Source organism: Excalfactoria chinensis, chromosome 1 (assembly GCF_039878825.1).
Source record: "Excalfactoria chinensis isolate bCotChi1 chromosome 1, bCotChi1.hap2, whole genome shotgun sequence".
In the NCBI taxonomy this organism is placed as follows: domain Eukaryota; kingdom Metazoa; phylum Chordata; class Aves; order Galliformes; family Phasianidae; genus Excalfactoria; species Excalfactoria chinensis.
In genome coordinates, this window is record NC_092825.1 from 74,377,229 (window position 1) to 74,404,094 (window position 26,866).

At 37.9% G+C, this 26,866-nt stretch overlaps 1 protein-coding gene across 1 annotated transcript in view; it reads left to right on the forward strand.

Annotated features, from left to right (window-relative positions):
- MAN1A2 (mannosidase alpha class 1A member 2) overlaps positions 1–26,866 on the forward strand; it is a 126,374-nt gene that overhangs the window by 81,753 nt on the left and 17,755 nt on the right. The window contains exons 9-10 of the mRNA XM_072339587.1: positions 13,577–13,692; positions 19,359–19,578. Coding sequence (XP_072195688.1) covers positions 13,577–13,692; positions 19,359–19,578 — 336 coding nt within the window. The remainder of the gene's footprint in view (positions 1–13,576; positions 13,693–19,358; positions 19,579–26,866) is intronic.

Consider the following 26,866-nt stretch of genomic DNA (forward strand, 5'->3'; position numbering starts at 1 on the left):
GAATAAATCTGTCTCATACATAAATAGACTATAAGAAATACGGGAGTTTTTTGGGTTTTTTTCAGTCTCTTCCCTTTGCAGACAAAAGACTTTTGCACATTGATATCTAAGATTTATTTGAAGTAACTCTTTGGCACATGTAAGATCTTACATCATATTACTTTACTTCAGAATCCAAATGTTACGTTGTCCACTAGAACCTTCCATGAGATGAATTTGATTCACAAATAGAAAGTTCATATCCCTCCTGCTGGTGTAGGGAAAGTAGAGTAATAAAATCTGGTGTGAGATCCCATGGAAGGGAAAAGTGATATTTGCTTACAAAATCATAAAGTAAGCTGATTTTTACTTGCACGCTCTCATTATCTTAAAGCTTAAGTCACTCTAACTGACAGATACCAAAACGTCTCTGAGTTGTCTAGACTCAAAACAAATGACAGTGGCTATCCAGTTGTCTTTATGTATCCAGGGTTCCTAAATGTTAATGATGAGCTTGTTTTTGGCCTGGGGGTCAACAGCTGTTATGGAGCTATTCTTTTCTTTGCAGACTTTCTGATTTTATCCACTATAGATCCTGGCTATGTTGTTGGATCACAGCTGTTTTTCTACACTTAAACTTTTTCTAAACATGTATCCATAATTTTTCTCTTATTGGGGTTAGGGGATGGCGAGTGGTGCATGTGATACGCTGCAACATTTTTACCATCTCCTAATGTTAGGATGCAGGATCTGCTGCTGAGGAGTTATTTGTGCTGTCGTTTGATTTATCAGAGTGCTGGCTTTTTGGTCGTGATATAAGCAGCACGCTCCTGAATTTCATTGCTAGGAAATGGTGCTCTAGGGACAGTGTCCTGAGCAAGCCATCCTTTTTAATGTGTTGTTTTGCTTGCTTCTTTTGGTACTCACAAAGACATTCTGTTTCATTCCTAATTCACTCGTACCAGTCAATGATTTTGGTACATTTAACTAATATAATCAGTAAAGTAACTTACCAGTCTATAAATACAGTTTCACCAAGGAGGTGACTATGGCTTCAGGTACTTAACAAGTTGAGCTGTATTCCGTCACATAAATCCAATCTATAGCCACGCCTTTGTAATGTTTACATTTTTATGAATACAAATTTTCATATTTAATGCATTTCACTTTTCGCTTGAAGAACAGTTTTGGTGGTAGATTCCCTTCTCTTTCTACTGTTTCTGTCTGTCATTTCTTTCCATTTGAATGCTATAAAACCTATTCCTAAAAATTGCCAGGTAAATGACTTACTGGTCACGTTTTTCATCTCAACTTTCCAGCAAAACTGCTTTGTAAGGTAGCAATGCGTGACTGGGTCCTTAGTGCTATGTAGCGCGGAGTTATAGCCAGGGGGAAAAGGCTGTCATAGGCAGACTAAATATTTGTGTATGAGCTTATAATGCGCAGGTATTACAGCATGAGTAGTGCAGTAGACAGCTTTTGGATTGGTTCAGTTCAGGGGTTGTCATCTTGCTGGGACTTTTGGTGGAAAGCAGGGCTGCAATGCCCACAGGTATATTGGAACATCATAGAGTGGATTGGCATCTCAACAGCTATGCCAGTGCTTTCTAGAGAAGCCTGCTATTCAGGTATAATGTCTAGAATTCTGATTAAAAACCAGAGATTACAGAATTATAGAGAAATTACTTTGTGCTGAAGAAAAGCTTTTTTTTTAGTGAAATGTTGAGTATATTTAATTCTGAGGTACATTTTCAAATAAGTTAGATGTGAATGCCAACTAAAACAGCAATAGAAAGGAAATGGCAGTCTGCATCACTTACTGGCACGTAATGAAATGCCATTTCTATTTGCACATTTCTATAAATTGTGCATTCTTTCCTTCTGCTTTTCACTGCTGATAACGTGGTATTACATTTCATCTGGTTCTCATGTTTCTTCCTTTTCTCCTGAAAAGGATCTGAAATCACTCTGGGTTCATATCTCAGATACTGGAACTGATCTATCTATAGTTACCTGTCTTGAGTCTAAAAGGAAGTTGTGTCAGTTTGAGTAAAATTCTTTTTTAGACTGTATATGTCTTTCATATGTGTGAATATTAAGAAAAAATGTATCTTGTATTCTAGCCTTCTGTGTTCAGTGATGTAAGAGCACATTAACAAGTTACTGCAAAGTAAACTAGTGTGTGAATTTACGGTGTGTGAGCTGAGCATTGCTGTTAGAAATGTAATGGCCAATACTGAAATTACCACTGGTGGAATGCTGATTTGATGATCAGATGGCATGCTGTTGTGCAGTGCTCTGGTCATGTACCATTACCTAATACAAATCCTTTTAGATAGATTTGCAAGAGGCCCCAGTGAGAAGTCCACTGCAAGGCACTCTGTCATCTGTTGTGCAAGGATTTGGTAATGTGCCATCGGACCATATATGTCTATCTGGTGCACTGAACTTAAATGCTTTCTTTCATACGTAAAGCGATGACTGTGTTTGAATGGGAGAAATTGGGAAATTTATGTCCTCTGCTTTGCAGTTGTTTAAGCTGTAGACCATCCCTAAAATAAGCCAAACAAACTTCTTTGTGAATGTGTTATTTCAGTTTAAGTGGTGGGCTCTCATTTTCCAACAGCAGATGCTTAAGTTAAGCCAAAATAAGCAGTTCTAACTTTAAAATAGGGGGGCTGCTCCATAAGTAATGCCTCCTATTTTATTATGTTGGTGCATAACATCAGAGGCAGATGTTGCTGGTATGGCAGTAGGGGCTGAACCTTCCCATCAGTATTCCATTACATCTTGTTGCCATGTGACAGATGGCAGCAGAGAGGCACTCTGACATAGAAGAGCAGACAAAGCAAAGGTGTGTCATTGAATTCCTCGATGTGGGAAAAAAAAGGTACCCATTACCATTTAGTGATGCTGCTGGTTTGTTTGTGGAGACCAAACAGTGGATGTGAGCACAGTGAGGTAGTAGGTGATGTATTTCAGCTGTGGTGACAGTAACAGTGAGTCACTTCTACTGATGTAGATTTTTATGAGTGCAGCATGCAGCCTCTTGTTCATTGCTGAAGGAAATGCATAGCCAATGGTGGTGACTATATTGTAAAACAGCATAGCTGAGAATATGCTTTTTCAAATAATGTTATTGTAATCTTTGTATCTGTTGTAGTTTCCCTGGAAATAAATAGAAGGCACTACTTTCAGAGCAACCCGTGAGTTTTGTTTAGAGAAGGCTTCCGTGAGTTTAACTGTGTTGGATCAGATCTACATTTTCTTTAAAATATCTTCACTAAATCCACACAAATAATGGGTCCTAATTTTTTTTTTTTGCCTACCTGTAGAGCTGGATTTAGACTAATGCTCTCAAGCTGACCTGGCTAATTACCTGAACCTCTTCACTTAAACTTGCAGGTAATAGGCAAACCATGAGTTATACACCCTTTCTATTTCCATTTCTGATATGAAACTGTAAGGAATACATAGAATAATCTATCTGCATTTATTTGTCAGTATCTAAAAGAAAACCGAGAGAAAGAAGATCTGATGTAAAGGTTTGTACTACACTTTTTGAAAGGTGTTAAGAAACTGCCACATTCATCAGACTCTCCACCTGGTGACTGCTCCTTCCCAGCTTTTGAAGCCCAGCCCAGTGCATTTTGGGAGCCAGGAGGTATCTCTGTCTCAGTCCAGGTTGTGACTGCTGCTGAGCCAGTACAGGTTCCACAACTTGGAGGCTGAGCATGTAGCACTCACATATAGCACTCAACGTAATAAGTACAGGTGACAAAGTCTTGCTCATGCTCCCCAGTTTTTTGCACCCTCTTCTCACAAGCACCATCACACTCAGGGGTCTTTCAAATACTAGCATACCTCATTACCTCATGCCTGTGCTTGGACCCAGGTCCCTTATCCAGACATCAGCCATCAGCCTGGACCTTGGGTCTTTGCAAATGCTGGACTCCTGTTAACCTAACTTTATTAACGTGCAGTTTGCTAACATGTTTCATGTACAGGCATGCACTTGGGATTACATTTACTGGTAAAAATAAGCTCAGGCAGGTCTTTCCATTTGGTGATGCACAGACTTAGGTCTTCGTGACCCATTTTTTCTGTACTTGCTGTGAGCTGCACACCATTCTCCAGCTGCTGGCACATAGATTTGCAGACTCTGTGACCTGTGGCCTATTCTCTGTTTGCCGATGTTTACACCACACAGCACTCACATGCAGGATAGTGAGTGAGATGGGACAAATATCAGTGAAGAAAAGGATTTAATAAGAAAGGATAGACTGCTCACTGGATGCCTCAGGCACTTTTAACCCACCCAGTCTCCCACTTCTCCTTGCCACTCCTCAATTCACCCTGAGCCTTCCCTTTTTCTGCCTTTGGCCTTCCCCTTAATATCCAATTGTAAATTTGGCATGAAATCACAAACCCCTTTAGCTGTCCCATGTTTTGCACAGCCCAACAGTCTCATCAAATATCATATGACAGTTACATTTGCCCTTTAGTGTGATATTCAAGTTAATTCATCAGGGCTGTGTTTGAATAGCATCTTTCTGAGCTATTCAAACAGCCAGGTTGTTAGTGCCTGGGTGTTAGTCAGTATCCTTATTTGTTATTTCTTTTGCACTCAGTAGTTCCTATCCAGATCATTTGAGAAAGAAAGTGTGTTCACATTGTAGGTATCCTCATTTGTCAGAATAAGGAAGGATTAATTAAATGATGGATAGAGGAAGATCTGTTTATAATATGAGTGGCTTTCTTGAGTGCAATTTTTCCCTTGTGTTGCAGAGACTGAGAAGTCAGTGACCGCTTGAATTTGCATTATCTGGACTTTCGGTGTTAAAAATAAGCCAGAGACCCATTTTTTATCAGTCTTTACTTCTGTGAGATTAAAAACCCTGCAAATTGTAAGGTAAAACGGATAGTATGGAAGAATGAAATAGTCTTTCAAAAGATTAAAGGAAATAGAAGTCTAAAAATACAATTGCATAAATTAACAAGTTGATATGGTAGTTATGGCTAGTGAAAAAGATGGTAATGGTAGAAAATCTCTGTCTTTGCCAAGTGAAGCTGTTAGTGTTCTCCCTTATGAAATTATTTGAATACCAGCACATCGATATCTAGACTGTGTGGTTTGTCCTCTAACAGCTGTAATTTACATTTGTTTGTTTGTTCACTAGATGCCTTTCTTAGGCATAGTAATCTCTTAAATAGTATTTTTTTAATACTGGTATTACACCAATTAGAAAATGCTCTGTATGCAACACTAAGAAATCAAGAATACCGAGAGGAATGAAAAAACAAATTTGGAAGTGTAGTGTTGAGTCCTGGCAAAACATGCATAACCTAAAAGGAGAGGAAAATAATTGTGCCAAGTAGGCCTGTATTTTCAGAAAACTATTTTGCAATTATTTTTGTTTTTCAGTTTAGATTGTTGGATGGTAGATTTTAGTGCTTTATACCTTGGGTCATTTTTCTTTTTCCCTGCTGGTGTAAGGAAAAGATTTTCTTTCTAAGGTATAAATGATTCAGGATTAAAATCTTTTATTGAAGAAGTAGTTCCCAACTTGACTTCATTTCTGCTCATTTATTTGATTTAGCAAGTAGATTTCACTTTTTATTTGTTACTGGAACATCAGTTAAAAAACTGGAGCTTTGCCGTGTATGTGATGGTTGGTTTGAGGACTGGATGCAGGCATTTTTGATTTGAGTTTTATTGCTGTTGTTTGTTTGCTTTCAGTTTCAAATCTGCTTTCGGTTCAGTACATTATGAACAAAATAAAAATGCAACATGCTCTCTAGACTTCCAATGGCAGATGCGTATACCAGTTGCAGATGGGGTGAGAGTGGTTCTTTGCTGTTTAATTTTTTATGCTATCTTGGCGTATTTCCTTAATTTTACTCACTAGGATACTCTGTCTTCTCCTGTATTTAGGAATATGTGTGTGTTATGAATACAAAATAATGTATGTAATCTCTGATGGGAAATTCTCCCTGCCCTTTTGCTTTACAACCATATACCAATGTAATTATCCATGTTCCAAGAAAAGACTGCATTCAAATTTGATTATTCATTAGGAGCCGAGAGCAAGTTAATCCATTAAAATTTTGTTTTAATGAAATACAGCGGAGTGGTTCATTACAAGGAATGTGTTTTAATAAGTCTGCAAGGTTAAGATGTTCTGCTATTCTGTTCATCAGGATGCTGAAAAACCTAAACAAATATAAGCTTTGTGTACTGAAAATTCTGGTGTTAAATATCTGTGTGAATTTTCAAAGGATGTGTGTATGAAGAATTCCTAAAGATTCATATATGGTTATAAAAGTGCTTGGATACACTGATGTGTAATGAACTGAGTATTTTATTTTGCTTTACTACCAGACTAGAGTTTTATACCACGCTATCGATGGGGAGCGCATCAATATCTAGACTATGTGGTTTGTCCTCTAACAGCTATAATTAACATTTGTTTTCTTCACTATAAATCCGTCTGTATTAATAGAATTCAGCATGTCTTACGGTACCACCTGATATTCTTGAGTGTTAGACTGTTGACCTAGAAAACGATTAATTTAAAATGACTGGGGACTAACAGTGTATCTTTTGACGCCTATTCTGTAAGTTTTTAAAGTCTGAGCTTCTTTGGAATCTAGTATTTCGTTAGTAATTGTTTCTTGTACCAGAGTTTCCAGATATCTAAACTGTTTTTAAGCAATCTTAAATCATTCATTTCCTATCAAATGAGGGAGTTTGTGCAATTAGCAGTTTACAATTAAGTCAAGATTGTTTTCTAGACCAGTAATAGAGTTCAGGTGACACACAGTAGTGGCATTTCTTTTGTCTATGTCTTCTTCCAGAGAGAATTTGCATTCTGAGCTATGTGGGAAGATGTACCTTCTGATGATCGTATGAGAATTACAGTTTGGTGACAAGTCTGGGGAGAGAGTCTGTACTTGTATTCTGTGGAGGAAGAATGCAACTCCCTGATGTGTACTTTTAATCATGAAGTTCAATTAGGAATTGTATTGCCCTGGTGCAGCGAGGTAAAATGCCCCCTCATCCTGGAGATCTTTGTGAAGGCACTGCTGATCTATTATTTGTAGCTTCCAAACTCTGGAAGCTGCATTTGGAATGTTCTGCCTCAAGCTGCCCATTTATCATTTTTGTTTTGTTTTTTTTGAAAGAGCTTTGACAAAAATGCTTCTTCAACCATTTCTAAATCAAGTTAGAGAAGCAATATGGTTATGCCCTGATTGAAGGTTTTTGGGTTTTGGGTTTTTTTTTATCCTAGGTACAGTTGAGAACCTAAAAAAATGATCATGTTTTAAATATTAAGTGTTATGGGAGTTATGTGTTTTAGGACCGCTAGAGGACAAAACCACCCATATTTTTTCAAGCCTTTGAAAAATATTTGTGTCTACTTTCTCTATATGGAGTTTTTAGAGTCCAGCTGCTGAGTTCCCTAGAGTTGTGTGTGCAGAGCATTCATCATCACACATCCCCAGGCTCGGAAAAGCTGAGCTGGTCTTTCCCTCTTGCTTGAATCTGTTGTGACACCAGGCATTAGAACAGAAAGCAATGTATGCTCATCTGTCTCCTAATTTCTGAATCCTTGGCATTGCATTTTTAAATGTGCTTTTTGAATATAGGTCTCTGCATGTTTTTAGAAAAATTCTCATGCTGGTAACATGTTCCTTAGTGATAAATGATTCATATCAGACTAAAGATTGAACCTCTATTGCTTTTTATTGCGGCTGCCTCCGCTACGGTTAATTTACAAGTTTTTGCAATTTTAAGCCATCCACTGTGGTTTAGGTTGAATTTCCACTGTGGATTGCAGCAACTGCAGTTTCTAGAGCTTCAGCTTTCTGGATTAAAGGATTAGAAAGGGAGCTTGCACCTATTTAGAGCAGCTGAGCTTAGGGCTTAGAGCAGCACTAAGTCCAACTACATAAAATGAAGATGCAACTGAAGTTTTATCAGAGGTACCCAGAAGATAAGCGGAAGAGCAATTCTTCAGAAGTTTCCTATGCAAAAAGAAAAGGATCTCCTGTAGATCGTGCTTTGCGTAAGGCCAGTTGATACCAGAACAAGTAATGGCAGTGGGATGTGTAAATTTCCTAATGAAAGTTCATATTAGCAAAATCACTTCACTGCTCCCCTCAGACAGTTGACTATGCCACTCTGAAAATCCTTTCCTGACAACAGAACAACAGTTCTTTGTCAAAGACAGGATGTTAGGAGGATCAGCCTTGCCTTTTACTACTTCGTCCTTTCTTACAAAGTACTTCAGTATTATTACTCGTTCGGTTGAAATGAACCAGCAGTTTGTTCATCTTGATGTTGCCAGTCTGTTGGCCGTTGTCTTACATGCAGATTTGAGTCAGTTTTCCTTTTGCTTTAGAGTCGTAATTAATATCTCCTGTTAGAAGACTTGAATTTATTTTACAGGTTCCCAAATTTCTAGTTCTTTTGTTTTTTTTCCCCCAAACTCTATGTATTTAAAAATACTGTCTTGTGTACTTACATGTCTTAAATACTGCATTATAGTTGCAAATTCATAAATTGAAATACTATCATTTTAGATGATCTTCATTTTCAGCTGCTTGTGCTTACATGATGGTACAGTGTTCAGCACACAAAATGTACTTCTCAGCTTTTTTTTTTCTCCACTCCATCTGCAGTAAAAAGCTTTATGACTTCAAATGCAGTGCAGGAGGAGGGGATCAGGAAGGGGCATGGCTGTTTCTCTGTGCTGCCACAGTGCCAGAGCATCAACCAGGTGCTGGGGCTGCCCCACCTGTTTTGCATGATGTCTTGTTTTTAATACAGCACTTGCCTTCTTACTTTATTCCTGTGCATTGCTAGGAAATGACAGTTGTACAATTCAGGCATAAAGAGAGGGTTTTGCAAATCATGAACTGTTTTTAATTTGCCTCATTAAACTGCTGTTAACTGCTTCAAGCCATCTGTTTAAAAGTAATCTACACATATTTCATTTGTACTTGAGAGCATGTAGACCTTCATTAGAGCAGATTTTATTATTAATGTTATCTATAGGGGGCTTGATGTTGTGGAAGACATCTCACTGCTCACACCAAACCTTTCGCATAAACAAAAGGAGGAGTTACGTGGTTTTACCTTACAGTCATTCTGTTTCAACTGTATTCATGGGAACCACAGCGTTTTGTTTACAAACTGGCTCTGAAGAAAGTTATTTGCAGCCATTAAGTAGACCTGGATGTAGGAAATGAGAACAAGCTGAGTGAATGCATAGAGTCTGGGTTTCGTCTGTGGACTAAAGAAAGTCCCAGAATTTCATCCACATAAGTTTTAGTGCCACAGATGTGGCTGAGATTAGAAAGCCCTACTATCTCAGCCCTGGAGAGAGAGAGAAATTTGGACAGACAAATTTATCTTTAAAGAAACCATTTTGTTTATTAAAAAGCAAATCAGTGAGGAATGACTCTCCATCCCATCCCAAGCTCAGCTTCATTGTCATTTCAGTTAGACACCAGGCCAGCTGCGTATTTCTTTGTTTTTATGTGAAATAATTGTCCTGCTCTCTTCATAGGAGGCTGCTTCAAAAGTGTGAGAATTGATTGCTGATGTGAGTAAAATCAATGGTAGTGAAACTAGCTTTAAAAGTACTAGGTAGTGAATGGTGTGAGAATTTAAAGGTCAATCTGTAGGAAAAAGGTGAATGTGATTGTTTGATTATTTGCTGAGACAGGAATAAGATGTGACTGAATGTATGTCATCCTTTGTTGGTAAACTAAAAGCTCATTAAAATATTGCTTTAAGTTTAGTGTTGTTTTTTTTTCAATTGCATACTGTTTTTTAAGAAAGAAAATACCAATATTTTGCAGGATGTAAATGTTTTGAAGTCTCAGAGTGTGTGTGAGCCCAGTGAGTGTGTTTTAGCAGTGGTGATGGTGACAGTGTCATCTCTGCTGGTGCAGATTTTGACAAGTGTGGCATCCAGGTTCATCTCTAGAGAAAATACACAGCTAATAGTGGTGAATGTGTTGAAAAGTATTCTCTTCTAGCTGAGAACGTGCTCTGTCAGATAATGTTATTGTGCTCTTTGTATCTGTTGTAGTTTCCATGGAGATATATAGAAAGCATTACTTTTGGAGTGACCTACATAATTGCATTTGGTTGCAAATCTTGACGATACACTTTGCAAATGCCCCTACTGACCTTTCTAATTTAGAATAAGAATTCTCAAGGAATTCTTTGCTGGAATCCTTTCCCTATTGAAAAAGATCATCTGGGCCTACTTTAAAAAAGAAAAGGGGAGGGAGGGAAAGGCTGTAAAAATCTTAATTTGTCTTTCAAACTTGGTGATTATTCTAATAACGTTTACTTGTCATTGAACAGAATGTGTGGTTTCTGCCATATTGGATATGCCTTCACACTTCTGTTCTCTTTGCTATATTTGTCTTATCTGGAAAGAATTTTCCTTCAGGATTTCTCTATAAAATAGCTTTTTACACTAAAAAACTTTAAATGACAAAGAGCTGATTACATAATTCTTAGAGATGTGAAAAATTAAATTCATGGTCAAATTTGCAAAATGCTTAACCTTTTTAAACATAATACCTTCAGAGTTATCTACTAAAGAGTAGTGCCAAGTCCCTGTCACAAACTCTTTTATTCAAATCATGACCTGTGCATTTTGTTCTCTGGATTGGCGTGCAAGGTTAAGGCATAATCTTAAGATACTTAAGAAACTTGAAATGTTTTATGTGCAAAACATTTTTGAGTAAAACATTTTGAGCAGAGCTGAATTGAATGTCTGAGTCTACCTGAGTTTTGGCTCAAAGAGCAGTAGAGATAACCACTTAATTAAGTTTTGATAGGGAGCTGTCTGTGTAGGACAGAATGGTAAGTGATAACCCAAATCTGGTTTGTCTTGGTTATATGTTTTTTAAAGGATCTTGAAAAATTTTGCTTTGGCATTTCCATGCTACATGAGAGAAGCTTGTCAGGAAAAGTTCTTTAGTTTTTAGTCATTTCTACTTATCGTCCCTACACAAAATGAAGCAAATTCTGCTTTGGCAGCTTCTTATTACCCTAGAAGACAAGCTCGAGATGATATTGCCAGGAGCACAGCTAATGCAGCTTGTAGGAATGGGAAAAATCGCAGCACTTAAACCCCATCTCTCCCTTTCCTGCTGCAGATGAGATGGCACAGAGTGAGCATGCCCCTTCTGACAGATCTTCCCTGAGGTCCAGCTGTGAGGAGCACCAGCTAGAGTGGTGGAGCCTGGTGTTTAATCCAGGAGGAGCCTTGAAAACAGATGGTAGTTGTTGTGAGGTTTGCAAAATGGCAATAAACAGAGACCTGCTGCAGGGAGCTGAGGCCCTCAGGAACTCTTCACCTTACTGTGTTTTTGTCTCTGCTTGAACGGGAGAAGAATTTGCACCTGAGAGACTTGCACAGCTCCGTGCTCTGAACACATGAAGACGGTGCAAAAGAGGCTGCCTTGGATGTGGCTCTGTGTTGTGTGTCCTTATGCTACCAGCTCCTGCATTCCTTGGACTTTTCAGCCAAGACAGGGAGGAATGTGGAGGAGGCAGAGAGCTGCTGATCAGGACAGTTCTCAAATTATTGTCTGAAGAAGCAGGGGTGAAACAGGGAGCATTTCCAATAATTGATTTTGGAAATTCACTTGAAACGTGGATTTTTCACTTCAAGAAAGAAACGTTTTCCACTCATCTTCCTGTTCTCGTGCCCTGGACCCAGCTGGAGAGGCTAGAAGAAGGATGCTGCTCAGAGACAGTAGCAGCCCTGTTCTGACATCTGTGAGGGACACCTGGTGCAGTAGCAGTGCTGGCAGCAGTCTTTGAAGTGGCAGAACTTGGCTGAAGAGGAGGTAGAAGTAGTTTTACGCTGCATCTCTTTTGAAGGCCCTTGAGTAGCGTTGACAAGAGCTGTAACTTTGAAGTCTTGAGATGATTTATTTTTCTCTGACAATCATGGACCCTTAGTTCTCCTGTCTGTGAGAATGTAATTGTTCCTTGAAGGAGTGATTTCTAGTGCTTGCATATGGGGAAGAAAATGACTCGTTGCCTGAATGTCCTCTTACAGCTTAAAACTAGAAAGCTGATTGTTTTTAGTTAAGTTCATGGAATAGTTGGGTGTGAAAGTCTCTCCAGAGGTGCTGGAATGGAAAAAAGGGGTATGAAAGTATTTCCCCCAAACTCACAACCTGAAAACACACAGGAAAGCTAACAGGCTTTCTTTTTGCCTCTACATACATTCAGAAATCATTGAGTAATTAGCAGAGGAGTTGAGAGGCAGCAAGAAGAATTAGGTAAAAGTAAAAGCATCTACCAGCTCTGAATTTCTGCTTGTAACTCTAGAGGCAAGGAGGCATGCAGGGCATAGCAGTGCTTGCGATATAAAATGGGAGAGCTCTACTTTTTCTTTTACACCTTTATCCCTGAAAGTTTGTAAATAACACAATTTTTCTGAAGAAGTTTAAAATGAAATATTTATATTTACTTTTTAAAATGTTTTTCCCCGTACAGTAAAATGGGAGTTGCATGATTATAAAAACTGTGCATAGGATTTCTGTCACTGTGAGAAAGTCATTCTTAAATATTTCCTTACCATCTTTAGTGATCAAGCTAAATCTTCTGATGCCAGCTGTTATCCTGAGAATGAAGAGGCTATGTGCTGTTCTGCTTGAAAATGCGTATTAAATCTCAGAGATCATAATAGTTTTTGATTGAAGAGTGTGTACTGAGAGAGTGCTTGCCTTGGTTAGAACAGGAGCTCTGCAGCACTGTCAGACCATCACTAAGCTTCATGTGAGGAGGATGTGTGATAGTCACCCAGACAGAAAACATAGGTACTTCTCAGGTTGTCTGTCAGCACAGAGTAGCAATGACGCTGCTTGTGAAAGTTCATCTCTGTGAGAAAGGAAGAAGGTGACAAAAAGTAATCTGGGTATTAGGAGATCTAGGTTATGTGGTGCTGAATTCCAGTACTCAGACAGCCTTGCAGTGTAGCACATGGTGTGGCTGCTCAAGCGTAAAGAAACAGAGCAGGGCTTGTGGTGTACCAGGAGGAATTTAAATAAGAGCATTTACTTTGAGAAGTTCATTAGTTTGTTAAGTAACTGTTCAGTTGGAAGTAAAAATCTCCTGGAAAAAGTAGATTCCTTATAGTTCATGGTGATTTATAGCCAGCCACACGACCTAGTCACTTTCTGGACACTGAGCTCTTATGTTTTAATATACATACACACACACATGTAATTTATACAACCCTAGCAGCAAAACAGTTAGGTACTGTGGAATTAAGTAAAAACTTTGGTTCAACTAAATCTGTGATATAAGGCACAGTTTGTGTAGACAACAAGTAGCGGGCATGGAAAATTACCCTGTCTGCTATGAGTAATCAGATCTATGAAAAAAGTTGGAAGGGAATACATTACAGCCTTGTTCTACTAAGTAGGCTTAAAGTAATGATAACTGTACAGTGGTATATATTCAAATGTAAGCGTATGTTTTAAATAAATGAAAGGTGCTATTGTATAAGCTCTTCAACTTCTTTTTTTTTCCCCTCTTTTCTTACTGCAGATCACACATCTGTGGGCGGGCTGGGAGACAGTTTTTATGAATATTTATTGAAAGCCTGGCTTATGTCAGACAAAACGGACACAGAAGCAAGAAAAATGTACGACGATGCCATTGAGGTGATTATAATTCATTGAGTTTTCCTGTATAGTAGAACTTAAAAAGTGTATTTGATAATTGAAAAAGAAAAAAAAAAAAACAAAAAACAAAAAAACATATAGGACTTGTTTTGATTATGTAAGCTTTACCCTGAGTAATTTCAGAAGTATTATTCTGAAATATGTCTGATGCAAATTGCTGTGCTAAAAACGTTAGCTCAGTGTTGTAATGTAGTAATCCAAAGCACATTTTATTGGAAATAACTCTTAATAACTGTAAGATGTACAAGATGACAGAGTTTTTTGTTTTGGTTTGGTTTGGTTTTTTTTTCTTTTAATCCCAGGTTCAGAGTAATTCTAGAAACTAAAAGTCCTGATATGTTTTATTCTTCAAATTATTTTGTAAAGCGTTTAGATGTTATCATTGATATTTGTCTTGTGAAATGCAATTCATACCTCCTCGTTGCTCTATCGATCTTTTGTAATATGGTCTTGTTTGTTTTCACAAATCAAGTAGTGCAGCCCAAGAAGACCAGAGGCAGTTCAGGGGGATTTCGGGTAGGGACTTTTGTGGTGGCTCTGAGCTTTTTAGAATCATAGAATCACAAGTTTGGAAAGGACCTACAAGATCATCTATTCCAACCGTCTTCCCATTACTGTAGCTACAGCAAACCACTAAACCACATCTCGTAGCTCCGATGCATGACTGTTATTCCTCAGTTTGCCCATACATGGGCATCTTATTTTGTCAGGCTTACTTATACACATATATATGTCCATGTACCTAAGCTACTGTTAAGAATAACAGAGTGACAGTAAAACTAGCTTCAGTTGTGTTAGCTGTGGTGCAAACAGCAGCAGGGATTGTGTGACCTTGTCTGCATGCAGATTCATACTTGGTGCCAAACCTGTTCCAAACTCTACATGCCGTGTTGCTTTCAACACAAGCCTTGAAAGCTTAGCGCAGGTAGTCTCCTAAAGAAAAATCTCTGTTCTTGGGGTTCTGAAAATTCACATTTAAAAAAGTGAGTGTAGTAAAATTCCAGTTGAAGTTGCTTTATATCTGTAATGTGTCTTATTCCAGACCTGAATTTCATCAGCTTTGGCTTTCAACTGCTTGAACTTTTTTTTTTTTACCTTGTTTGAAGATTATCCAATCTTGTAGCTCTTACCAACAAAAATATGAGGGATGTGCTCTTCCAAAAGAGATACATGATTTCCTTTTAGGTCACATTATAATACAGTTCTTTCAGGCTCTGAGTTACTTCTTAAGCTCTAAGTACTTTCCAGCATCTTTAAGTCTGTGGAGACAAGAATTAGATATGTAGTTTCTGTAATGCTTCTGTTAATTCTAATCATCACATGATTCCTTCCCAGTTTTTCCACCCAGCCAAGAGCTTTGTTTGCATTCTTAACCTTTGCTTCCCACTCTCATCCATTTTTCAGTTGGTTTGACTCTGAAGTTTGTTGCAGTATTTTTGATTTACTGCTCTCCTACTGCTGTGATTTTCATTCCCAATTCCTTGATGCATGACCTTATACTTATCTCTATTAAAACACAGTTGTTCAAGTGATACCTATTTTATCACTTGTTCTGTATGATTTTATAGAGCTGTCTTTTCCTTTATCAGTATCTATATCTCCATCAGTTTTAGTATCATTTGCAAAATTTTTTTCACATTTTTTTTCTTGCAGATTACTAGTAGAAATGCTGCCTAACATTGAATAAAAGCATCCTTTCAGAATCTTTATGGAATAAGGATTTTTTGCAATCTCTTTTGAACTGTTCTACCAGTCCAGCTGTTAATCCACTTCATATGTGCTGCCCTGATTTTGTTTAGGACCAATGTTTTGTGCAGTACCGAAGAAATTCCTTATACTCCTAGTAATATCAGAGTACACTTGTCATTCAATCATTTATTTTTCTTCAAACTACATAACTAATTTTATATGGTTCTTTCATTAACCTTTTAAAATGCTGTTACATCATCAGCTATTTCTCGGTCTTTATGAATTTTGTTAGGTTTTCCAGTGTTGGTAGTTCAAAGCAGTAGCTGAATTCTTTCAGTAGTTCTAGATGCAGGTTTTTTGTGTTCTCTGGGCTTTAAAATTTGGTAGCTAGCTCTTAACATCTGTTGTGGTTACTGTTGAAATATTCTGTTCTGGCTCTTAGATACAGTTGAAAATTAGAGAACATAAACTTTGATTCTCTTTGCTGTATGTCCAGTCTCACAGATATTTTACGTTGGCAAATCTCTGACTCTTGAGACACAGCAAAGCAGATATGGGACTAGAAAGGATGTCGTGCATAGGACAGAGAAAGAGCCAAGCTGTTCCTGCTTCTTAGGTATTATGACCTGCAGTGCATCATAATGCTTCCCCTGCAGCTTTCTCTCAGCCAACCCCACTTGTGCACATTTGAATCTACACAAACAATAGTGACTTATACATTTTGGAATATCCTTTTGGATCAGAGTTTGTATTTACTTCAAGTCCTACTTAATACTGAAAACAATGTGCAGAGAGAATAGGGGTTTGTTTTATATACTTTAAATATTGAATTTTTAATTAAAATCTCCAATTATTTTCAGAGCCAGTTCCTTCACTCTTGTTTTGTTGTTGCCCATACCATAGTTCTTCCTTCACAGATAACATTTCTTATTGTTTGGTTTTCAAAACACTGAGCCAAGTCTTAGTGTCATTTATGCAAACAGAAGGGTGTAAAATACATTCTTCCTACTCATAGTACAGAGTTGGAAATGTTCTCAGCACCCACCAATCTAAAAGAAGGTATCTTTTCTGTCACATTGCACTCCCTTAGCTTATATAATGAAGAGTACGGAAGACATAACACCACACCTTCCCTCTCAGGTCTTGCAGTAGACTGTGATATCCTATCCCTTGAGATACTGAGAGGAAGAAAGATGATGATAGCACGTGTTTTTCAGATGTTATGGTTCCCAATCCATGTCATATAAAGTCTTAGCCGAGCCACCACATACTTCATAGCAGGTGTGAACAAATTCTGTTCTCCACAACCTCTACATGCTCCTGTAACATGAGTGTAGTCTTCTACTGCAGAGAACACATCTTTTCAGTGGTCTACTATGTAGATTTGCAGAAATTGTGATACTCTTTGAGAATTTCTTGTGGTGATAAATGCTGAGGATGAACTAACTTCTTTGCATTCAACATCATCATGTGGACCTTCTAGCCAGCCTGGCTTAAAGTGTGCTGTCCTCCTTACATTGGCTGGAGGTAGGGAAGCTTCCTTTTGATCTGTTCACTTTGACTGCTCTAAGCTGCTGGACTCACAGAATTGATCTACGCTCTTTGTTATTGCACAGCATTAGATATCTAGAAGAAGAATCCAGCAGTGTATTCAGCTGTCAATGACAGAGCAAGTTCTGTTCCAAGACAGCTCAGAGAATGCAGGTTTTTTGTAATATTTTGAGAGGATTGCATTTATTTTCTTGTTGAGGGTGCTTGTTTTGCTACTGTGAAGATAGTACTTCATTATTACCTAGCTAATATATAAGCAGTATAAACTCTTTTAAGCTCTCTTGTTCATTTAAGAAAACAGTCTATTTCTCAAAAAATGATGCCTCAAGTTTTATGTACCATATGATCATAGAAATCCTATCATCATTGTATATCATTTTTGACACAATCTTTTGCCACAGTCCAGGATAATTGAATCAGTGCAGCTAATGCTATGCATCTTAGCATCATCTTCAGCACCTTCTGTCTTTCCTGTGCCAGTACTTCCAGGACAGGTGAGGCTTTAACAGTTAACAGTACCAGGTATCCCAGCAGTAGAAGCCACAGTAGTGTAGCCGTCCACAATACCAATTTGCATGATTGTTGCACAGTCACTTTGCAACCATCAGTTCCTCCTCGGTCAATTATTTCTGCGTTCTTTTCACTGGATCCTGCCATGAGCACAAAATTCAGATCTGTCAGTAGTATTAGCGAAGAAGTGAACCCAAGAGGGCTGCAGATAGCAGCACATCTTTTTCATTACTTTCAGAATACATGGACTCAGCAGAAGATAATAGAGGAATTTTACCATCCAAATGATAAGGAACAAGTAAAAAGGTAGAGCCTTGCTGTATTATTACACTTTCATCTCCCTGTAATCCACTGTATTGGCTTTTATCTAGTGCATTCACTTTGGGCATATGGGGACTACAAGAACTGTGTTGGCTGCATTGCTGAGGTGTAGATTCCCATCATTATATCGATTTAGAAAAGTTGCTGCTATCAGACATTATTTCAGTATCTGGACAGTCCAAATAGTGCTGAGTTCAATAAAGCTGCTTTAGCAGCCCTATAGTAGCAACAGTAAAATAAATAAATAAAAGTTAACTTGGAATATCTATTGTCACAGCTATTTCACTCTTTACTTTTAAATCTGAATTATAAGATGTTAATTGATTAATCCATGTATTTGTTACCCAAGTCTTCATGGTAACAGCAAGTATAGATACTGTGTGGATACCAGTGATACCACTGTGTACAGCAGACATGGCCTCCATGTCCAAGATAATCCCTGTAGTTTATTAAATGCAACATCCTCTTTCTGTGTGGTCTCAGTATATCTCAGCACCTTTGAGCTGTAATATATTGTAGGCATTAGAAAAGCAGCAATGAGGAGTAATAATTCACTTCTCTAATAGACCTTGAGGATAAGAAGGAGAGTAATAAATGCTTTTTTTATGGCACTTTAATACTTCGACTCTAACAAGCTTTAGAATATTCTGACCAGAGCTTCCATGTTCTTTGAAGGAAGTTGTGCACCTATCAGATTGTTACAAAAGAGACTTTGATAAAGAAGGTAGAAATGTCTCTATGATGAAGAAAATATTGGTGATGGGCTTGAACTGTAACAACATTCAAGTTACAGAACAAGAAAAACTGTATAATGATAAGAAGAGTAATTACTGCAGTAGATGATGGAGATTATCACTTTCTTTGAAAGAGGCTTAAGTAAATACGTTTTTCCCTGTAGTTGGCAAACTTTCAATTGAATTTGCAAACTTTGGCAAGTTGCATTAGCTCTTCTCCAAGCAGTGTCATGTTTGTGTGATTATAAATCGCAGGCAAGAACATACACAGATACAAAAGTGCAAAGAACAAGCAGCTGTTACTTCACCTTCTAATAATAGTGCTTCTTTGTGAACAGCTGCACAAACCCTCACCCATTCTTTGACAGTGTGCAATCAAAGAGCTGCTGTGGAGAGGCTAAAAGGAAGATGGAGCGTTCTTCTCGCTTTCTATTAAAGGCTGACTAAGAGTACAGGTGCTGCATTTACATACATTGCTGACTGAAAGTATCCAGAAAATTTGCGTGAATACACACAACCAGTATGGTACAACGGATACTTACTTCTCATAGTTAACAAGTAGATGAGCAGTCAAGTGAACCATAAAATGTGCTTAATTCTCAAAAGAAAATTGTAATGTCAGCTGCGTTGTGACTTTTCTTTGACAGGTCTAGTAAACGTAATTTAGTAAGTAGGGTATTTTTTGTGTTCACTGAAATTATGTTCTTATAGCTGTTCATGTGGTACTCACAAGTGTGTTTCATAGAAGAAAAATATTCTTGTTTTGAAAACAGTATTTTATTATTTGAAGAAGTATTAGTATGTAAAACTTGCATTTAAATTCTTTTAATCTCCTTGTAGGCCATAGAAAAACACCTCATCAGAAAGTCCAATGGAGGACTGACCTTCATTGGGGAGTGGAAGAATGGGCACCTTGAGAGAAAGATGGGCCATTTGACCTGCTTTGCGGGAGGAATGTTTGCCCTTGGAGCAGATGGTTCCCGAGATGACAAAGCTGGACATTATTTGCAGCTTGGGGCTGAAATTGCACATACTTGTCATGAGTCATATGACAGAACAAGTAAGATACATTGCTAGTTATTTCAGTAGCCGAATATGGAAATTGTTGAAATTATTTCTAAGAGTTGTTATAGACTTACTCCTTTTCTAGTTTGTGCTGTTTTTATACCAGTGTAATTGTCTTAACATTAACTGTATTTACTTCTCATCTCCACCATGGTGAGTAAATCTGAAATCTTCCTGCATGTTTGCCCCTATTTTTGCATCAGTTGGCTACAGTATACAATGTGGGTGTGGAGATGAAGGAGTATGTGTGAATTCTTGTCAGCCCAGATTCAAAGGCAGTTTTTCATTTCATATATATTATTCTTACAGTTGTGTAGAGTGAGAAATTTGCAAAAGCAATTTCAGCTAATTTTTAGTAATAATGCATTCTGGCTAAGCACAATTAGAGTAGAGAGGATGGAGGTTACTGTGCAAATTGTGATATGATCAAAGACCTGACTAATGAGAAGGCAGTGTCAGCCTTCATGGTTGGGCTGGAAATTTCTCAAGTTAGTCTTTAGGATCATGTTCTCTTTTAATTTTTTTTGTCTTTAATAGTGACCTTGATGCATAAAGTTGGAATGTGCTACTTACACTTAACTATGGCTATAAAATTAAAAGACACAAATAAAACATGGGAGTCTTAGAATAATAAACAGGAAGACCTTGACTGGACTGTCAAAACAAAGAAGTTAATAAAAAAAAAGACCAGGAGCTCTTTATGTAAACTGGGAGTTGAAAAATGCCATTGTTGCCTTAGTCTGTAGCAGGTGAAGAGTTTTCAACAGAGATAAGAGAATATTAACACTGCCTTAAAAGACATGTCTAATTTGTCATCCAGAATACTCTGTACAAATCTGAATCCAAAGCAGAAAGAGTGCAGATAAGGACCAACAAAACGATGAGGGTGACAGACCTTTTATCTTGCAGTAAGAAAAGAAGTTGACCTGCTTAGATGAGAAAAGTAATATCCGAGAAAATAATAGATTTCTTGTTGTATCTGTGGATAAACACTAAAAAGAAATACAGCTATTTCAAGCTAAAAGTAGCACAGCTGCATAAAGAGCAAGAATTTATATGCTTGCCATGCATAAATATAGCCTAGAAATTGAAAATGGCTTTGTGTGGCCATCAGAGAAGTGGACTTCTGCAATAATATCCTTGTAGAAGTGATGGGAACTACTCGTAGCAGTTTTAAGTTGAGAATTCATGCATTTGTTCACTAGGATTACCTAGTATCATTATAATGTTGCCAAATGCAAGGACTGTTAAGGAAAAAGATAGGAGATGATATTGCAGGCGTTGTTGCTTTCTGAAAACTTGCATTACAAATTTTAAACCAGATATTAAGAATTGGCAGTGCTAAATTTACAGTTGCAAGCACAGCCCTTATTTTTTCCTTCAGATTTTTATTCTGTACCCTAAATAAGTCAGAAGACAGAGGGATAAGAATTTTGGTTACATATTTAATGACTGTAAGAACACACGCGAGCAATAGACTGAAAGTTGTACAGACAGCTGTGAATTTGCAGTGTCCTACTTTTCTTTTGTTCAGTCTCACAGTCTCGGTAGTTTTTATTTTATTTTTTTTCTGCCCTGATTTTTTCAGAGAAAATAATGATCTGCTATGTGTGAAATGTCAACAACTTCTTAACGCTATAACAGCAGAATTTAGACATAATTGTATATATAGTAATGGGAGAACTAGCTGGTTGCAGAAAGACACTTTTGGAGGACAGATAGTTGTCCTGGTTCAGCTGATAAACTTATTTTTGAGTCAGCATAGGCAGAAGCTTCTCTTTCCTATAGACTTTTGCCCCATTTGGTTTCCTAGAGAAGACAGCAAGGCACTGAGGCTGTGTACTGAGGACAGAGAGCTTTTTTCTTTGGGTAGACCAGAACTGTCCTTTCCCTCTTCTTCCCAGGGTTACTCATAGTAAACAGAAGTATGTGACTGGTCTTACTATATTTTAGTGTTGCTCTACTACATTATGAAGCAGCTTAAGTTTCTGTAAGGGACGAGTATGAAAAGAACTGCAGTTTGAAGATCCAGTCTTAGCAAAATCAAGGCAGAATTTCAAAGAACAGAAGCATTTATAGAAAAGAGGACATTATATTGCCAACTGTCAGTATCTTGTGCTTATTGCAGGTATAAAAGCAAACTTAGAAAAAAGAAAATTCAGTAGTACAGACAGCATCAGGCAAACTAAATTCAGTACTTGCTGCAGTCAGTCTTTACTATCATTATCTTTATTATCATGCCACAAAATACCATCTCCTGAAATTCTACTTTGAAATCATGCTTTCTGTGGCTTACATAAATAACAGGAGATTCTTGGTCACATGACAAGTGATCTAGGCACCAAGATTTCTGCATAGTATTGTTTCAGATAGATTCCACTGGAGCAGTTTTGGTCTGAGTAGATTTTACCACTGTGATAATAAGCAAAATGGTCCTGTCTTGCAGTGGCAGCACAGCTGCTTATTTAGCACTGAGGTGATTTTATGCCATGACATTTGTGTCTGGAGCCTTTTTTAATTATTAGAATATTTTAAGACAGTAATAATATTCTCTCAAGTTGCTTTTCCTCTCTCATACATCTCTGTGTCTTCAGGCAAACTCTGTCACCCTATATTTGCAATGGCTTCATCCTTCTTTAACAAAACAAGGTAATACAGCCCTTATTCTTAATTTACTTCTGCCTCTATTCGTATTTACTTGCCTATGGAACTGAAGTTATCACAACTGATGTGAGAATCACTCAGACTTTCATCATTTCTGAGACCATCCCTGTGGTCCCTTGGTTTTGTTTGTTCCTGTTGATGGCTTCTAAAGACCCCTGAGGTGAGAAAGGCCATTTTGAACCCTCTCCATTCTCTGGTTTACCTCTTGACTTCAAGCATTCTGTGGCCAGCCAGTACTTTTTTTTTCCTCAGCAGCAGATCTTTTTGATGTTTAGGAGTTCTTTCCCCTGCAGGCATATAAGACCATCGTCTCCCATCTGTGACAGGTGAAAGAGCAGCTTGTGTTGCAAGAATTCCACACACTGTAGCTGGTCTACAGTGCTCCCCAGTGTACTCTAACTCATTCCCCAACTCAAGTACTTTATCTTGCATCCCTAAACTTATGATGACAAGGTGTATGGTTTACCATTAGTGATTTGGAGAGGATTGAGGACCACCCTGCAGAAAATAAGGCATCCTGTCTTTTCACTTCTTTACTAGTGAAAAATACTAACTTTATTTCCATTTTGGCAATTCATGTAACCAGAAACAGGTGCCACATGATCACAGTTTTGCAGTTATGTAGGCTGACTGCTTTGCCTTAGAGCTAGCATCACTGGAACAAGAGCTTTCTCCTGATATTTTGGGTACTCAGTCCCCCAGATTGTGTTTTAGTGATCACGTGCAGAATTTTTGGATGCTTACAGTGTGCTACTTAGGCTTGCTGAAGATTTTAGAACTTGATAGGAAAGGTAACACAAGAATATCATCAGCTTTGGGACAGACTGTTGCTGGTGTCACACTCTGCCAAGTCAACGAACCTCTAAATAAGACCAGCCTTAGATCTGTGATGCTGCATTAGAGAGTCCATAGACTACTGCACCTGCATCCTGCTGGATAAAACAAAGAAATTCAGTCTCGGGCCATGAGACCATCTCTGCCTCTCTGCCATAACACCAACAGTTGGCGGGTGCTGCTGCTTTACTCAGAGTCTGTCAGTGTGAAGATGGATAGCTTTTTTACAGCATCACATGTGGAGGAAGGATAGGATTCCATTTTGGACTTACAGGATCTATGCGTTCATATGTAATCTCAGTTCATATTTGTGATGCTGGGGAATATCCCACCTCTACAGAGAGGAGGACTTACGTCTCTTGAATGCCTTATTTCAATTTTCAGTCAAAAATAGTGGCAGAATTGGAAGACAGACCAATTCCAGTTCAAAAGGAATTTGTTTGATCTCTGTACGGATCTCATTTTTGTAAGGTGCCTGGTCATCGTATTCACCCAAGTATTTCTTTTTGTAACCCTGGAAGCTGATTAATTGAAATGAAATTAATAGTTATCTTCAAGTTAGCTCTGAACAGTTAAACTACATTGCCATCCTGCTGTTTTTTATGAGCAAATCTGAAATGACTAGCAGATTTACCTCTTTGGAAAAATGTGCTATTCTATGCATGCTGTTTTCTCAAGTTGTTTCAAAGTCTCATTGTTCAAATATGAGTTGGTCTGTTTACCTGAAAGCTGCCTTCTACACGGCTTGTTAAAAGTTTTGCCTTAGTCCTTCATGGCATTACTCCATCGTTTGTATTCCCTTTCTCACCAGATTGCATTCTTTCAGCAGTAAGCTATCCATTTCATCTCTTAGGATGCTGTCTGTGCCACAATGCTGATCAGTACAGAGAAGCTGAAAAGTCCTTGCAACTTTTCCTGTTGTATTTCAATCAGCATTATATCCCATTGACAGTTAGCATTCACATTCATGCGGTCAGTAATGAATTTATACAGTCACAGTCACTCTTGATAATCTGATTCACCTGTCATTGTTCTCCAAGACTTCCGACTCCTGAGTTGTAGGCTGGGGAAGTGACTGAGGATATCCTGGGAAGCTCAGGCTCTTTCTAGGGGTCTTTGAAAATCCTTGTAGATTCTGTTTAAGCTGATGATCAACCTAGCAGTCCCTGTGAGTTGCCTTTCTGATTCACCAGCTGGAAGAAGTCTTTGGAAGTTAAAGTAGAGTGTACAGGCCTGATTCTGATCTGCCTCTGAGCCATAGAGTAGTACTGCCTGAATCCACATTCTCTAGGGATATGTAATCCACACATACCTTGGCTTCATACCTACTCTGCTTTTCTTCTTTACGATAAACTGTTGATAGATTCTTGCTGCAGTCATCCTAAATCTCCCATCCTTTGGCAGAAGATTTCAAATTCTTCTGTAGTTGAGTGTGCAGTCAATTTGAAGAGAAGGCTGAGAGAACTAAAGATGCAAGTTGTGCTTTGATCGATATGCCAGTGTATTGGCTCAGTAGAAGAGGTCATCATGCTGTCAGTGGGCTTTGACAAGACTAAAAGTTTCATGTTCTTCTGGTGCAGGGTTTGCCAGAGTTTATGCTTGTGCGTGGACTGTGCACCTGGAAGTATTACGGTTACTGGGGAACTCTTCTTTAAATGCTTATCATGTACACCACTGAGTGACATGGCAGTGGCATAAAACGACCAGTAATGTGAAATCCATGAATGATAATGAAAAAAGATGTCCAAGAAAACTGAAGGAATAGAAATACCACTAACAAGATAAACTGAATAATTTGCTTTTGCGGGTATTGTAGAAGTTGAATTAGTAAGCAAGATTGTCCATATAGCTCATAGAATATGATGATTTATAGCACATGGTATTTTAAATAAAGGATACTACTTTTTATATGTAAGATTTTTCCCATTCATTACCTGATAGTACTGAAAGTATTGACTACAGAGATTAACTCCAGTGCAAAATAGAGCAGATGAATGGGATTTAAACATTGTCAGGGCATGAGCAGATGCTGCCGCTGTCAGAGAGGTGTCAGAGAAAGCAAAAACTGGATAATGATTACTTGGTTTTCTGAGAACTGGAAAATAGCAGCGTATCTTGATGGAATGGTTCAGAGAATCTCAAACAAAGATATCTTAGATATTCTTTTCCTCAAATTTGCTGAGTTAGAATCTACAAGGTGCTTTTACATCTGCTTTCACTGCCTAGACTATAGTCTGCCAGGCCCACTAGTAATATGGTACCTGCCTGTAAGTGTGACTACTGTAGCATTATAACATGCCTCTTGATAGTTTTTTCTCAGAAAAATGCTTCCTTGCAAGATTCTGCATTCATGATAACTTCATTATTTCAGTTGCTATTAGCAAAAGTGTAGTAGTCAGTTTTGCATCCTTAGTTTTGGATAAAAAAAAAATAACTCAGTGAGAATATGTCCTAGTCTGCAGGGATAATGCATCCTCTGGCTGAGCAAATACATGTTTTCTTGAAATTCCCAATAACATTAGAAGTAGTTATGCGTAAATAATTGAAGATTCAATGCACTGGCATGCTACAAAGCAAGAGAAGGTGTCACAATTCCTTTAGATGATGCATCAGAAGGACTGCTCAAAATTCAGCTTCATTTGTGGATGAGAGTAAGAGTATATAAATATATATGGTATACTTAATCTCCAAGAGTCTTTTTCTGAAGTTCTCGAGGAAAGCCCTTTAAAGATATTAAGAAGTTACAGCAAAAGGAGCATGGAGAAAAAAAATATATGATTATTAGTATAACAAATGGAGCAGATATTCATCTCTTGCAAGAGATGGTGAGAGATGGAGAGATGGTGACCAGTGGTAATCTGTTTAATATGTAATACTACTTATAATATATGTATAAAGGTAAGCTATGTTCTATATTTTAATGTGTATGCATATTTATATACACATCTGTAAATGTTCGGGAAAAGAGCATGAACAGTATGTGTACTGATGGCAACTGAGAAAAGGCTATTGGGGGTATCGATGATGGCAGAAAGCTGAGAAATTGTACCAGGATCTTATGAGGTTGACTTATTGAGTAATAAAGGTGTTAATTAAATTCAGTGTAGTTAAATGTAAAGTAAGGCACCTATGAAAAAATAATTTCAGATCTCACATATAAGATGATGAGTTCTTAACTGACAACATTATGAAAATACCAATTTTCTGTATCGATCAGGAAAAACAAAGTGAGAAGGAACAAAAGAGAGAACATAATTATGTTGCTGTATTAATCCTGCCCATACATTTAGCACTGTGTTCACACTAGTCCACACAGCTCAAAGATGCTGTAATTGAGTTGGAAGAGTTGCAGAGACAGTCCAGAGAGGAAAACTAAAGGTATAGAACCATTTCCATTAAAGGAACAACTGAATCAGATAGGAGACTTTCATATGGAGAAGAAATGTTATAGGTATGAAATGACAGACTTGCAAAATCACCAGGGGACTGAAAAGGCTGGGTGAGAATCAGTTGTTCACTCTCTTCTCCAGCAGGAGAACTAGGGACTATTGAATAGATCTAGTAGCAGCCATGGCTGAAAATAGCCCTGTGGATGCTGGCACTGTGCCGTTACATCTTCCTTTAAGGGCAGAAGCAGCAAATCTCTCAGTTTAGAGATTTATTTTCAGATGTGGCTAAGTTTCCATTGACTAGTTGTAAATCTTTTACTATAGGATCCCATTAGGAACCACGTAAGCTTTGGTGGCCTGATAACACTACTCTAAATGAAGAGTTTGAATGAGATG